This window comes from Oncorhynchus keta, chromosome 15 (assembly GCF_023373465.1).
Source record: "Oncorhynchus keta strain PuntledgeMale-10-30-2019 chromosome 15, Oket_V2, whole genome shotgun sequence".
Classification (NCBI taxonomy): domain Eukaryota; kingdom Metazoa; phylum Chordata; class Actinopteri; order Salmoniformes; family Salmonidae; genus Oncorhynchus; species Oncorhynchus keta.
In genome coordinates, this window is record NC_068435.1 from 27027823 (window position 1) to 27043828 (window position 16006).

At 39.6% G+C, this 16006-nt stretch overlaps 1 protein-coding gene across 1 annotated transcript; it reads right to left on the reverse strand.

Annotated features, from left to right (window-relative positions):
• Positions 1 to 3302: 3302 nt before the first annotated feature.
• LOC118395113 (tiggy-winkle hedgehog protein-like) lies at positions 3303 to 6525 on the reverse strand. Its single transcript, XM_035788896.1, has 3 exons — positions 6217 to 6525; positions 4586 to 4847; positions 3303 to 4208 (listed from the first exon to the last, which is right to left on the reverse strand). The coding sequence occupies exons 1-3, from the start codon at positions 6523 to 6525 to the stop codon at positions 3532 to 3534; spliced, it is 1248 nt and encodes a 415-aa protein (XP_035644789.1). The 3' UTR covers positions 3303 to 3531.
• Between the last annotated feature and the right edge of the window lie 9481 nt (positions 6526 to 16006).

The following is a 16006-nucleotide window of genomic DNA, read 5'->3' on the forward strand; positions in this document are numbered from 1 at the left end:
ATTCTCGAACAGTTCTACAGCTGAGCATGACTGGTTGCATCACCGCCTGGTATGGTAACTGCTCGGCCTCCGACCGCAAGGCATCACAAGGAGTAATGCGTACGGCACAGTACATTATTGGGGCCAAGCTTCCTGCCATCCAGGACCTCTATACCAAGTGGTGTCAGAGAAGGCCCTAAAAATGGCCAAATACTTCAGCCACCCTAGTCATAGACTGTTCTCTCTGCTACGGCAAGCGGTACCGGAGTGCCAAGTCTAGGTCCAAAAGGCTTCTTAACAACTTCTACCCCCAAGCCACAAAACTGCTGAACAGCTAATCAAATGGCTACACCCCTCTGTTTTTTACACTTCTGCTACTCGCTGTTTACTATGTATTGTCTATGCATAGTCACTTTACTCCTACCTACATGTACATATTACATCAACTACCTCACCTAACCTGTACCCCTGCATTTTACGGTAAGGTCTACTACACCTGTTGGATTCAACGCATGTGAAAAGTAACATTTGATTTGAATTGTTATATGCAATGATGCTCCTTGTTACTTGTCTTCTATATCTTCAATTCAGATCTACGTCTGGAAAGACAATTCTATGTGGACGCGTCCTGAATTGCTCTCATCTTGTGCTAGTGGAGTTTCATAGGTAGTTACCCCTACAGGAGCCAACGGGGCTTTCTTTCATGCCACAACAGACTTCACATTATTACTGGTTGGCCATAAACTTCTCAAAGATAGAATGGCTCCTAGAGCAGTTGGACAGCTGGTGAAAACATGTAGCTTCTGGGGGTATTTTTATATAGTGTTTGCTTTTCATGGGATTGGCCTATTTATTTTTCAGTGACAATGGCCCAACACCCCCATTACACCCACAACAGAAATGCTCCCTGGATGATTTTATGTTTAGTGCATATGTAGTATGTAGTAAAAAAATACATTATTTTCTTTAGGAACATAGTGAAGTAAAAGTTGTCAAAAAGACAAATAGAAAAGTAAAGTTGTGCTGCCATCCTGTTAGAAGGTAACAGATTGTAATAAAATAATGGTTAAAATGTATTTTCATTGTGTTCAATGGTGTTATTTGCCCCCTAGTGGAGTTTTCTGGTACTTCGACTGTACGCAAACAGGAAGTAGAGAATTGTTCCGCACAGCTAAAAACAACGCTCCGGTCAATTATTTCAGTGTCGTTATTTCTTGTCACGCTTCATTTCAGCTTTGGAAAATATTTGTTTTATAAGTTCGATTCAAGTATTTAGCTAATGATGATAATCTTGTTATTGATAGAGTTGCTTACATATCAATGTTGGTTGTATTTACTCACACAAATGGCAATGCCTTTCATGTATGTCGTTCGCTGTATTACTTTGCTCGTGCGTCATGCAAACAAATTGTAAAATATACAATACTGTAGTTTTGTTACTGTTTATAGTGTAATATGCTTTGTTATTCTACATAGATGGTTGTACATTATTAGAGTAATGAGAGGAGTTAGCCAATGACCATATGAGTAGCAATTAGCTATGTGGTTTGGCATCATGCCAGATGCATGGTACCTTAGCACGTGCTTTGTATTTATGCTACTTCTTCAAATGTATCATGTACAGCTACAGTATGTCGGTGTGAATTCAATACTAAAGTATATTATTTTCTGTATTTTCACAACATAAACGTTTTCAATATATTAATTCAAGAAAAGTCACGCCTTGGGAGTTTTATTGAAGACTTCGTTGTTAGCTATCTGTCAAGTTTTGCATGGGAACGCAACTCAAGGACAGAATAAAAGTACAGATACCCCCAACAACGACTTAAGTTTTACTTTCAAGTATTTTTACTTAAGTACTTCACACCACTGAAAATTACAGTTCTGGAAGAGAGGGGATTCAGTTATGGGCATACCAACATTTTACTCGGTCTAAGGTCATATTCTGCTCAAACATCTAATACAATGCTGTACTCTATAAATGGACAAATATAGTGACTAAAAGTTATTGGATCCACACTGAATTTGTGAAAATTATGAAAATAATTTTTTGTGTAAGTGCTGTTTGAAAAAAATGGATGGAATTTCAACCTGTTCAGTTGGGATGGGTTTTTTGGCCCATATCATGACATCACACTGATGTGATTATTCTGACCAATGACCATTCATCTTTTATTTGCATATGTATCCTAAATTGAAGGGATAAGCAGGGTAGGATCTAGTCATCCTATCTGCCAATCAGGGTTATGTATGTAAATATATTCACATTTGTATTGACGCGCACACGATCAGCCTGAGCATTTCAATGGCAAAAGGAGGATCAGGGAAATAAATTATAAAAAATATATATTTCGAGTTATTTTCCTGAAATAAACACACAGTGATTTATTAGTCATACAGTGATGATTTACAAATACAACATGGGAGCTTTAAGGAAATGTCTGCCATTCGTTTTTTGCAAAGCATGTTGGAGGTTGTGGTTGATGATAACAGACTGAGCAATTATTGATTAAGTTGTGTGATTCAGTTCTTAACATGACATCTGTTTGACCAACTGCCATGTGTGTCAAAAGGGAGCAGTATTATTGTGAGCATCCTAATATTACCATGACTGGTTAGGCGATGTAGCCAAGTCTTGCACTCTAGGCCAGCGGTTTTCTTGACTTCGTAACCTGACCAATTTAGGTTAGGTTGTTAGGTTGGGCTATGGGCTCCCTGATGCATTCTCTCATTCATTTATTAATTGACTTTATTAATCCAGAATTTGAGAGCCATTTTGAAGAACCAATAAAATAACTGAGATTATTATAATATCAGTAGGCCTACTCTTATATCGAACAGGTGTTTTCTTGCAGGGTCAAAGTGGGAGCTTTGATCAGATCAGATGATGGGTGGTTCGTGGCCACCAGAGGCTCCAGTTGCTCCATGGATTGATTTAGAATCAGCAGGCACAGAAATATTTCTGATAGTACCAAGTCACTCTGAGGTGACACAAGTTGAGCTATGCATATAGAAATACTGATTTTTAAACAATGCTTCATCTGAAAGGTATTTGGCAAAATTAGCCTACTGTAGACTATTATACCAACGATTTACAGAGTTTCTAAGTTTTATTGCACTCCTTGAATTCGACTAATCGTTTTCAGTAGGCTTGAGCATTTATGCATTTACAGACATAAAGGCACTTATTTCATAGGATAACTCATTTTTCTGTTGTTGAACTATCTATGTATTGTTGATTTTGGAAAACGAAATGTGAGAATGTATTTGTTCAGGCTAACATACAAGCTACATGTACACAAATATAATTTATTGAGGCAATGCTTCATGTTCATCCATGAAAATATAAGTCAGTTCACATAACATTAAACTTAAAAAAAAAACATGTTTAGAAATACATTTTTCACAGATTTTTCACACTATTCTAGACGAATAAATTCGACTAGTTCATGATAGGAGGAATACATAAGATAATAAATAAGAATATACATGTATGGCTCCAGTGCCCAAAAGTATTTCCATCTTTAAGAACATTGTGTCTGTGAAATGGTCTCAACTTTGTGACATTCCAAGGGGATGAAAGGAGTTTCTGTCCAGCAGCAATGTCCCTATGTGGTATAGAATGTCTGAGTACCAGTCTATTCCATCTCTCTGAGGGATTTCCTCGCGCTCTTTGACTAGACCTGTCAAAGACGTCAACGCGTGACCCAACCGGACTGGTGCAAAGGCCCAATGCGCCCATTTGTGGTCCTCGATTACCGCGTAACAGCTCGCCAAAACATGGTCAACTATGATGGTTCCTTGTGAAGTCACTGGTGCATAAGATCCCTCGTATTCTTCCACGTAAATCCTTTCCACGGTGACTGCCTTTAGGTGGTCTAGTGCCTCGTCCACGACAAACACCTGCTGCCCAGGTTTTACATTACTGGCAAACACTGCAGTCATATCGCCATCCGTAACGTTATTTGTGACGAAGACAAGGTGTGCCGGCGTCAGTCTTAACTTTCTGTTGGGCTTCTCCGTTTCAAAAACATAAAATTCTCGACTTGTTACTGGATCTCGGTCCATGAACATAAGGAAATCGCTAGATACAATATGTCCTTCTTTGTCTGCAGCTAACACTTTGTCGCCCACCTCCAGTTCCTTTACCAGCTTGCTCCGACCATCCTCGAGAAGAACTGAGGCGGATCCTGGGAAGCAGCCACCCGATTTTGCAGCAACTGAATTTTCTAGAGAAGAGCGGAGAATGCATATAATTAAATAATACAGAATTTTGACCAAGTCACTATTGCCATATAAATGTATAAATGTAAACCGAATGACCTGGACAAATATGGGACCTACTGCTCTAACAAATGGGGCATAGCAGTTGATCCGCTACCCTGCAACATGAGTCACAGGCATTGTCTTATAACTTTGTAACAACAAGGCACATACATAGGCCTATCGAACACAAAACTTAACGAATACATTGTTTTCTTGGCATAGCTACGTACCACGTATGTAATACACAGTTCATGAACGGTTGTGGAAATAATTACATTTTTTTGGACAACATTTCAAATGTACATACAGTATTAATATTATTTGATCATTTGTTATTTACCTGCTTTCACAGAACAATGAATATGGGCTTTGGATTCATAATTGACCCAGTCGAAACCCGCCTCTACTGCGAGCCTGGATAACATTCCATACTTGTTTTTATCTCTGTCAGAGGTGGTGATATCTACAGCCCTTCCTTCATAGTGTAAAGATTCTTCGAAATGGTGTCCATCCTCGTCCCAGCCTTCTGTCACGCGCAGCTTCACTCCCGGCCACTGATTCATGACTGAAATAGCTAAAGAGTTCAGTTTGTCCTTACATCTCTGAAAATGAGAGAAAGATAATTGAGATATCAGGAAACACAAGGGGTTAAACAGGAGGGTCTCACACGCGCACACACACACACACACTCAATATCGGTCTATAGCGTGTACAAGACCGGGTGAAGACAGAGTCGTATATAGAAGCATCTGTTGAGTAATTTTTCGATGTTACATAATTTTTTTATGATTCTTATCATATGTGTGTGGCTCATAGATATATGTAGAGGTTGCATAACTTCCATTGCACGCTTGAACGAGCATCAAATGCAACTGACCACCCCAGAGACCCTGCGGCTGTCATCGGTCAAATTAAAACATACAAATCCCAAGCCACTTTCGATCGATAACTGAGTGGTACTAAAAAGTAGGCTATTGTTCAGTCAGATTTTACCAAGTCATAATTAGAGGAAAAAGTTGTCTATATAGGTCTTGGGCTCCTGCCTCCGAACTATGCAATTTAAGCATAGATCCACAGGCAATACATAACGCAACTGTTTAGGATAAAATGACAAATTACATCTACTATTACATCAACTAAAATCAGTTGACCCATCTACACATCAGAATTAAGTTTAAATATCAGAGTCAAATTCAGAAGGAATCCTTCTCTCTCTCTCAATTCAATTCAATTCAAGGGCTTTATTGGCATGGGAAACATGTGTTAACATTGCCAAAGCAAGTGAGGTAGACAACATACAAAGTGAATATATAAGGTGAAAAACAACAAAAATGAACAATGCTCTCTCTCTCTCTCTCTCTCTCCTCTCTCTCTCTCTCCTCTCTCTCTCTCTCTCTCTCTCTCTCTTTCTGCGTCCGTGTGTGTAAGTGAGAGAGAGGGAAAGAAAGAAAGAATGAGAGCAATATACAGACAGAGACAGACAGATAAACAGAGGCAGAGATGTAGGCTATTGTTAATGCCTATTGTTATGGGTCCAGCTGAAAGGATAACTTGTTATTGATAGATCATAGACTTACTGAACGACTGAGAGAGGGATGGGAGGGAGGGAGGAAGGGGGGGGGTAGTCTATAGTTCAAGTGTATCATAGCCTAACATTAACCGTCTAGAACCAACCCCTTTAATGAGTTGTAGCAGTCGTGCACGGGGCATCCATAACGACGTCTTAATGTTCATGCTCGGATAAGCCCAACTGGAGACATAAAGGGTAGAACTGTCCATATACAGAAATAGCCCGATATGGTGCATAGATCGATTTTAAGCCATTTCAAACTATCAAAGCCTACATAGGTTTGCAGAGTAACCATAAATGTCATTCGTCGATGTTTAACAACTGTCACTTCAAACTGAGCTGTCATTCATTATTCTCCACGCGCTTACTCAATGTCTCACTATACGTCTTACTATCCCCACCTGTGTCATAAGTCTGTCAGCATTAGTGTTTTCCTCATCTTTGAAAATAATGTCAGGATTGTAGTTTGGTGTCAGGTCTTTAAATCTTTCAGAGTTCCTTGTGATCTTCCCTTCGTATTTGCCACTGGCCCCAAGGGTCTTCTCTGCCACGTTGGGAATGAACTGCTTGTAAACCAAAGGCTTCAGTTTTTTCGGATGTCTTCTTTTTCCATATCCCCTACCTGGACCACAGGCGAAGCCAGCGGATACTAAAGACAGGCAGATGAAGCCCACAAGCGCAAGTCTTATCGACATCAGCATCATGTCCATTGGATTAATTGTCTTTAGGTTCCTGTGGTGTAGGCTGACTATATCCTCTCGCTTATTTCGGAGTATCTCACTCTCTACCCTGTATCAGTTTCCTCGTTTCTTTCTCTCTACTCTAGAAGGAGGATGTCAAACGACCCTCAACTGAAGCAGGTGCCGTAATGACAGTTATGTTGTATGTCGCTGCGCCCAGAGCACATTGGAGCTGTGCTGCTGCTGCTTCAGAAATCGCTGTTCGAAAATGGATAGCCGTAGCCCAGACTCCGGTCCAGACGCGTGAATGAGTTGGCTTCATTCTGCTCTAGTGCTCTATATTTGATAGCTCGTCAATGTATGTGAAGTAAAGAACCTGATTGGCTCCACTTGACAACCCGATTTTTGCTCCATGCTATTCAAATAGCAGGGTTGACAGTGTCAATAGGCCACTTAACATTCATTCCTGATTAATGACACTTTTTTTTGTATTATTATGAGATACACTTGAATTATATTCATATTGAAATAAATTATTGGGAGGTGGGAGGCTCGTATTTTTTTTATTATAATGCCGGCTCACGAATCCCGTTGATGATGTGATGCCTGGGGCAATTGCCTCTTATGCCTACATTTAAATCTGCCACTATGGTCTGCATAGTAATTTCGATGCAGGTTAGTTGCACAGAGAACATATGCAGGTCAGAATACATTATCTAAGGAGGATGTGAAGTGAGGGACACAGTCGTCAAAAGTAGTGAATTGTATAAGGAATAGGGTGCAATTTGGGAAGCAAACGGAATGTCCCTCAATGGGGATTAACATGTAGGGGAGTTTATTGCAATCTCCCTCTGCCTCTGGACTTCTGTGCCTATCACCACCAGTCTTCCAATGGCAAGCATCTGTAGGGTCAGCTGAACTTTATGGGTCAGCAACTGCTCTTACACCAACAATGGCTACTAATTCCAGTGTGACAGTAAAACAAGTGAATGGGATTTCTGTGTACAGTGGGGAGAACAAGTATTTGATACACTGCCAATTTTGCAGGTTTTCCTACTTACAAACATGTAGAGGTCTGTCATTTTTTATCATAGGTACACTTCAACTGTGAGAGACGGAATCTAAAACAAAAATCCAGAAAATCACATTGTATGATTTTTAAGAAATAAATGTGTATGTTATTGCATGACATAAGTATTTGTAGTATTTGTGACTTTAGTACAAAATCTGTTTTCTAGAGAAGGCACTGCTACCTGTACTACTCTGGCATTAATATGTATTCACCTTGCTTAACCACATGTTGTACTAAAGTCATGAACACATGCCACTGGGCACAGATACATTTTTGTAGAATGACGTATGAACTAATCCATAGGGCAACCGGTGTGAAATGGCTAGCTCGGGGATAGGGAACTTGTGGCCCATGCGACCCGCATTTTGAAGGCCCTCGGATCAATACCCACCCCCCAAAAAAGTGTGTTGTTTTTCAATGATTATTATTTTTAGGAACTCAGGCGTGGTCTCAACTTACTGTTGTGAGTTAGAATAGTAGACTACACAAGGTGCAATTTGAAATGTGGTTGTGCATCAGTAGTTTTACTCTTGTTATGCCAGTTACTGATAGTCACTCAATTAGCCCATATCAGCTAACATTTTTTACATTGCTAAGTTAGTTTAGCATCCAGCCATCTAAACTTGTTATCATGGTGGAATTACAGGCCGGAGGGGCCCCCATTGATTTTGTTAGTCAGTCTCACTCAGATATATTAAAAACTGCAAACAATGTGTAGAATTGCAGAAAATGTGCGGTAAAACAGCACATTTTCCTCTCCGCCCCATGGCAAAATTAGTAGAATTGCATGAAATGTGTTATAAAATTGCTAAATCTTCTCTCAAATAGTATTGCATGGTATACCGAAACGTAGGTACTTTTTCGTTATTCGAACATGAAAAATTATTCGATACTAGAATTTTTGTTACTTTCGGTACTTCTGTCAAATGTGTCTCACACGATATACGGACGGATTGAGAGGATCGAGTCTATTAAGTTGCCCATCCCTGAGATGGCTATTAGCGGTGCACACTAGTAGTGTTTCAATCGGGGATGTCACTCGCTCTGAGACCTTGAAGTAGTTGTTTCCTTGGCTTTCCAAGGGCCGCGGCTTTTCTGGAGCGATAGGTAATGATGTTTCGAGGATGACTGTTGTCGATGTGTTCAGAGGGGTGAGGAACAGGGATGGAAGTTACAATATCAAAATTCTAAATGTTTAGAATTACAGTAAAAAAAAACTGTGTTAACAGTAGAAAATGCTTTAAAACTGCAAAACTTTATCTCAGCCTCATGGCAAAATGTGTAGAATAGCATGAGATTAGCATAAAAAGCTACGGTTAAGGAGGAGGAGTGAGACTTGACTGGGTGAGGTCTGAGGAGGAATGACAACGTTCCAAAAAGCTAAATAACCTTTAGAACGATGTTGCAGGTGGACAGATTATCGAAAGTATGTTTGTAGAAATACACTACATGGCCAAAAAGTATGTGGACACCTGCTCGTCAAACATCTCATTCCAAACTCATGGGCATTATTATGAAGTTGGTCCCACCTTTGCTGCTATAACAGCCTCCACTCTTCTGGGAAGGCTTTCCACTAGATGTTCGAACATTGCTGTGGGGACTTGCTTCCATTCAACCACAAGAACATTAGTGAGGTCGGGCACAGATGTTGGGTGATTAGGCCTGGCTCGCAATCAGCGTTCCAATTCATCCCAAAGGTGTTTGAAGGGGTTGAGGTCAGGGCTCTGTGCAGGCCAGTCAAGATCTTCCACACTGATCTCGACAAACCATTTCTATATGGTCATCTCTTTGTGCACAGGGGCATTGTCATGCTGAAACAGGAAAGGGCCTTCTCTAAACTGTTGCTACAAAGTTGGAAGCACAGAATCGTCTAGAATGTATGCTGTAGTATTAAGATTTCCCTTCACTGGAACAAAGGGGCCGAGCCCGAACCATGAAAATCAGCTCCAGAGCATTATTCCTCCTCCACCAAACTTTACAGTTGGCACTATGCATTAAGGGAGCTAGTGTTCTCCTGGCATGTGCCAAACCCAGATTCATCTGTCGGACTGCCAGATGGTGAATGCGATTCCACTGCTCCAAATTTGATGAACTGACTTGTTGGGAAGGTGGCATCGTATGACGGTGCTACGTTGAAAGTCACTTTGCTCTTCAGTATGACAATTTCATACACCTGACAGCAGTGGTTGTGGCTGAAATAGCCAAATCCACTAATTTGAAGGGGTGTCCACATACTAGTGTATGGGGCAATGATTTTTTTTGTGTTGCAGCACCATAGCAAAATTAATGCTGTGGAAACACTGACAGGTAGGCCTACATATGTTATTTTTTAAAATAAAAATATAATTATTAACCCCTCTTCAGAGGACAAATATCTTTGTTTTTTTATAGCTTTTTTGCTTCATCGACATTCATTTTACATACACATTTTACATACAGATGAAGTAGGAAGTTTACATACACCTTAGCCAAATACATTTAAACTCAGTTTTTCACAATTCCTGACATTTAAAAATTCCCTTTCTGAGGTCAGTTAGGATCACTTTATTTTAAAATGTGAAATGTCAGAATAATAGTAGAGAGAATGATTTATTTCAGCTTTTATTTCTTTCATCACATTCCCAGTTGGTCAGAAGTTTACATACTCATTTAGTATTTGGTAGCATTGCTTTTAAATGGTTTAACTTGGGTCAAACGTTTCAGGTCGCCTTCCACAAGCTTCCCACAATAAGTTGGGTACATTTTGGCCCATTCCTCCTGACAGAGCTGGTGTAACTGAGTCAGGTTTGTAGGCCTCCTTGCTCGCACACGCTTTTTCAGTTCTGCCCACAAATTTTCTATAGGATTGATGTTGGGGCTTTGTGATGGCCACTCCAATACCTGGACTTTGTTGTACTTAAGCCATTTTGCCACAACTTTGGAAGTATGCTTGGGGTCATTGTCAATTTGGAAGACCCATTTGCGACCAAGCTTTAACTTCCTGACGGATATCTTGAGATGTTGCTTCAATATATCCACAGAATTTCCATCATCATGATACCATCAATTTTGTGAAGTGCTCCAGTCCCTCCTGCAGCAAAGCACCCCCACAACATGATGCTGCCACCCCTATGCTTCACGAATGGGATGGAGTTCTTCGGCTTGCAAGCCTTCCACTTTTTTCCTTCAAACATAATGAAAGTCATTTTGGCCTAACAGTTCTATTTTTGTTTTACCAGACCAGAGGACATTTCTCCAAAAAGTACGATCTTCGTCCCCATGTGCAGTTGCAAACCGTCGTCTGGCTTTTTTATGGCGGTTTTGGAGCAGTGGCTTCTTCCTTGCTGAGTGGCCTTTCAGGTTATGTCGATATGGGACTCGTTTTACTATGGATATAGATACTTTTGTACCTGGTTCCTCCAGCTTCTTCACAAGGTCTTTTGCTGTGGTTCTGGGATGGATTTGCACTTTTCGCACCAAAGTACATTCATCTCTAGCAGACAGAACGCATCTCCTTCCTGAACGGTATGACAGCTGCGTGGTCCCATGGTGTTTATACTTGCGTACTATTGTTTGTACAGATGAACAGGGTACCTTTCGTTTGGAAATTGCTCCCAAGGATGAACCAGACTTGTGGAGGTCCACAATTTTTTTCCTGAGGTCTTTGCTGATTTCTTATTGCTTTTCCCATGATGTCAAGGCACTGAGTTTGATGGTAGGCCTTGAAATACATCCACAGGTACACCTCCAATTGACTCAGGCTATCAGAAGCTTCTAAAGCTTCAGAAGCTTATTTTCTGGAATTTTCCAAGCTGTTTAAAGGCACAGCCAACTTAGTTTATGTAAACTTTTGACCCACTGGAATTGTGATACAGTGAATTATAAGTAAAATAATCTGTCTGTAAACAATTGTTGGAAAAATTACTGTGTCATGCACAAGGTAGATGTCCTAACCGACTTGCCAAAACTATAGTTTGTTGACAAGAAATTTGTGGAGTGTATGTAAACTTCCGACTTCAACTGTACATGGTACTTTTATATTAAGCAGTCACATAACAATAATACATTACCAAAAATAAGCTCTTTAATCCCACCCCTCAGCCACTCTCAGCCCATCCCACCTATCACCATAGACCTCAGCTCTTTAATCCCACCCCTCAGCCACTCTCAGCCCACCTATCACCATAGATCACCCTCGATTGGTTTCTATGTGCCATATATTTTTCAATTGTGCTGTGATGTTTTACTTTTTTTTTAACCTTTCTAATCGCATAGTTACCCACAGATCTTGAGCTAAAGATGTACAATTTTCCTACTAGTATTATTATACTATTTATTGACTGACTATGACTTGCCAAATCGCCCAACATTGCTATTAGTAAGGTTCATTTTAGGTGCATGTTGTGATTTTTTAAAACCATGTGGCCTCGGTAGGTTTATTAATAGGAAAGAAATATCTAATAGCAGAGACTCTCTGCATTATCGAAACACGCAGTATATAACAAGCTGTAATATCTCAGTAGGCCATCTCTCAATTTTATGGTGTTTATGTTTTATTCATTTGTAAAGGACATCATTTGAGTCATTAAGAGGCGGAATTCAGGAATGAATTGTTAAAATGTTCAGATTAAAAACAACATTGATCCTAATCCTCAAACTATGTTAAGAGTCTTAGAAGGACTCAAATACTCAATCCGTAACATTTTCAAATGAGGACACTCTTCAGTATACTGGTGGTGGAACATAAAAACACATGGGACAAAGGTCGAAGAAAATAAATGTAAGAATTGAGTGTAAGGATCTCAAGTGTTCTAGGTTGGATTGTGCCTATGAAGTTAATAGAATGGTTGGAAACCTTTCCCGTATACCATGACACCAGACTTACACAGACAGATTTCTTGGTCATTCGAGCTCAAAAACCTACCATGTCTACCTTGAATTAGTCTTTTAGCATGAGGTAAGCCATACTCTTCACCACTGGCACTCTTAAGAAACAAATGACATCACCCCCAATGCTCAGACAGGATACTACTCTCGATTAAAGACGAATAAATAAATAAAAGAGAGAGGCCAATTTGCAGATTGAACATTTCTTGAGTAAGTGTGTGATTTAAAGGCTGTTTGCTGCAAAACCAGACTTCACCTCAAGTCCCAGGGTACCTCAGGACACGGTATTATTTCAACCTACCATTTAAGTTTAGCTTCATATAACAAAACAGAATACTACAAACATAAGAAAATACTGTATATAATCCCCATATGCATATTGCTCTAAAGATTGGATTATATTTTCAATGTGACCATGGGCCGGCCTAATGTCTAGAAAAAAATGTAATATGAAAAACTGTGATTGGCATACCGTAGGTCTACTACAGTAGGTTTGTCTGTACTGTAGTTGGTTTGTTGGCAGAAGAGACATACACAGACTCACTTAGATGTGGGCTCCATAACTGGCCTCGTACAAAGCAGCTATAACTGGGTGAAAATACAATTTAGGAACAGACTACAACCCAAATGAAACTACTATATAATCGTCCAGTCCTGTGAACAGTGCACTGCTTATCCAACAAACCCAGTTGTAGATTTACAAAAGTGACATATCTGTGTATGCAGTGCTCCTTTCCATTGCTGCTGGTCACATGTATCCATCATGGACCAGGATGAAAATGAGCACCTCCAGTTTAACAGAATGAATGCGCGCCATGTAGCACCACACACAGAACAATGATGTCCAACAGTCACAACAAACTGTGAAATTCAAAAAATAGGCCTATCCTTGAAATTCCATGGTAATTTATCAGAAATCATCTAATCATGTTTTGAAACTACTTTGTTTTATTTTAGTAAATGGTAGAATTCCACAGTGTCCGTAACCCTTATTAGCAGGTCAAAAATGTTAAGCTGTTTCCATGTTGTTTTTTTCCTTCCTTCACTTACCATAATCCTGTATCCAAATGAAGGTGCAAGTGTTTGAATATCCTCAATAACCGTAATACATTATTCTGCATTAGTAGATTGACACTAGCATCTCCAGCCTCAAACATCTAATCAACCATTTCTCCATAAATAGTTGACTATTGTCACCTAATTTGCACTTAAGTGCTAAATTACCCATAGGGAGACAGAAAGGTTAAGCTGTTGCAAACATGTTGAGTCTTTTTCCTAGGCAATAAAGAGGCTTAGAGTCATTTGTGTCAACTGGAAATCCCAGGCGTTCTTTTCAATTAGTGGAACAACATGAGAGAATAGTCTTTCCAGAGGTCAGTCTACATCTGTTCTGTTCTGGGGTCCTAAATGGCACCCTATTCCATAGTGGAGCACTATAAAATGAATAGGGTTCCATTTGGGACGTAACATGGGTCTGATGTGATGTCTGGGGTGGCCCATGGTGTCCATTATTTCACAATCTCATTACTTAGCAGGATAATAATATTGTTCCGAATTAATGGTAACCTCTGAGTGACACCATTCTGCTTGTTTTTTAGGCATTATTCACTTACAGGTATGGACATTGCTTTGTACAGTGTTATTTGTAAAGAGATCCTTACAACTCATGTCTCAATTTTATTTAACTAGGCAAGTCAGTAGTCCTTAGGTATTCTGGATGCAGGTCAGCTGCTTCTATACCCTCTCCAGCTATTCCTTTCTCATTTCATCCTCATATTGTCCTTTTACGAGCAAGTGAATCTTCAGAACCATTCGTCCAAGCCAACTGCAGTTAAGAGAGGAGACACTGAGGTACTATTTTCATCAATCAAAACTTGGATCTGTGGTTAGATGGAACAGTCTATTGCTATAGCAACCACTCTTTGCCGGGAAGAAAAGTGGCTGGCAATTCCACAAGGTGAAGGAAAAGACCATTGTGAGGTGGGCAGGATAGACATAATCAATAAAGCCAAGAATAATGAAGATTAACTGTGAAGATTAACCTTCCTCTGAAAGATGCCTCCCACCTGAACCACAGATACAGTAAAGAGAAAAGTGTATGTTCATTTGGCCTATACGAATGTATGAAATGTGTTCAGTGTTTGATATTTGTTTTAGCATAAAGTGCATTGCTTATCACTGTCAATATCAAACTATAAATTGTTCAGATTTATCACCACTTAGACCTACCTCATCCATAAGTATACAAAATCATTTAAAAAAAGGCCCTACAAAGCTTGACACTAACCATAATGATGAGCAACCTATTAAAATGTGCCAATGTTGACACAAGTTCCTCAAACTCACACACCCAAAACTCACAACCACAGGATTTTTGCTCAGCTATAGTATATCAAGTATTCCACACCTTATTCCTCTGTTGAGTCTTGTCTCATGTTCTAGAGCAGGAGCCAGAACAGTGTGAAGAAATATAACACTTCCACCAAAGTAAAACAATTTAGACAGAAAAAACCCTTCAGCAAACCATTTCTCCTTTCTGACTGACACCTGTGGTCATGGCCCTTCCATGACGTAATTGTAGATGTATTGTATTAGAAACGTATTGTGCTAGCCTCATGTATGCGGTTCTTTTTAACAAGTGATGTATTATGCTCGGGTCCTTGTCTTTTAAGAAGAAAAGAAATAGGAGGAAAGTGAAGATTGTTATAATAAATCCTCCACACAAAGCTCATTCATGGGGACATTTTCCTTTCGCTTTACAGTAGATATCGAGTTAAGTCGGACACATTCTCTAGTGCTGAAGGGGAGAAAAGGTCACCATAGGTTCCAGAATGTGTCTTTTTGAAACAGTTACATGCTAATTAAGGCAATCATTTTGAAAATCCACAACAGGGTTTGTTGGGTAAGCAATGTACTTGCATTTGGAAAAATCTTTAACAACTTACTGGTAAATGTGATAACCACATAGTGTCTACACTAAATAAGTAATCAATCTAACATTAAGGAAACATTTGAGTTAACTGTTGGAAATTGGATATCACTAGAAATGTGGCTGAAATTGTGTTTGTGTAGAGTTTTCTAACATGGAGCTAGAGTATGAAATTATTCTAATCCTCTTTCCAATGCAAGCAACTACTAGGCAATGATATTACGAGAAAAAAACAACGCCGCCATTTTATAAACATTCAGATAAAATATGTTATCCTGTTTCGGTCAAAACTACTTTCTCATCAGCGTGACTTTAGGGCCCTTTAAATGGCCCATTAGAGAGAACAACACGGAGTGTCTGCAACTCTGCACTGAACGACTAACAAAAGAGGATTTTATGGGAAATGTGCATAGGAATGTGTGTTAATTCTTGCCACAAATGAGATTAATTTCTATTTCATAATCTTTTTCCCAGCCACCATTCAATGGAACCTCATAACCTTTCACGTCGACATCACCAACCAGTGTTAAAATCGATAAGTTCTACCAATAAAGCGTCAGTTGAATCATATTTGTAAAGACAGAGTGTGCAAAGCTGTCATCAGGGCAAAGGGTGGCTACTTTGAAGAATCAAACATTTAAAAC

Coding starts and splice junctions, on each gene's coding strand:
- LOC118395113 (XM_035788896.1), bottom strand. CDS start 6,525: ATGGACATGATGCTGATGTCGATAAGACTTGCGCTTGTGGGCTTCATC. Junction 4,848..6,216: donor CTGACAGACTTATGACACAG/GTGGGGATAGTA, acceptor TCTCATTTTCAG/AGATGTAAGGACAAACTGAA. Junction 4,209..4,585: donor TCATTGTTCTGTGAAAGCAG/GTAAATAACAAA, acceptor GCTCTTCTCTAG/AAAATTCAGTTGCTGCAAAA.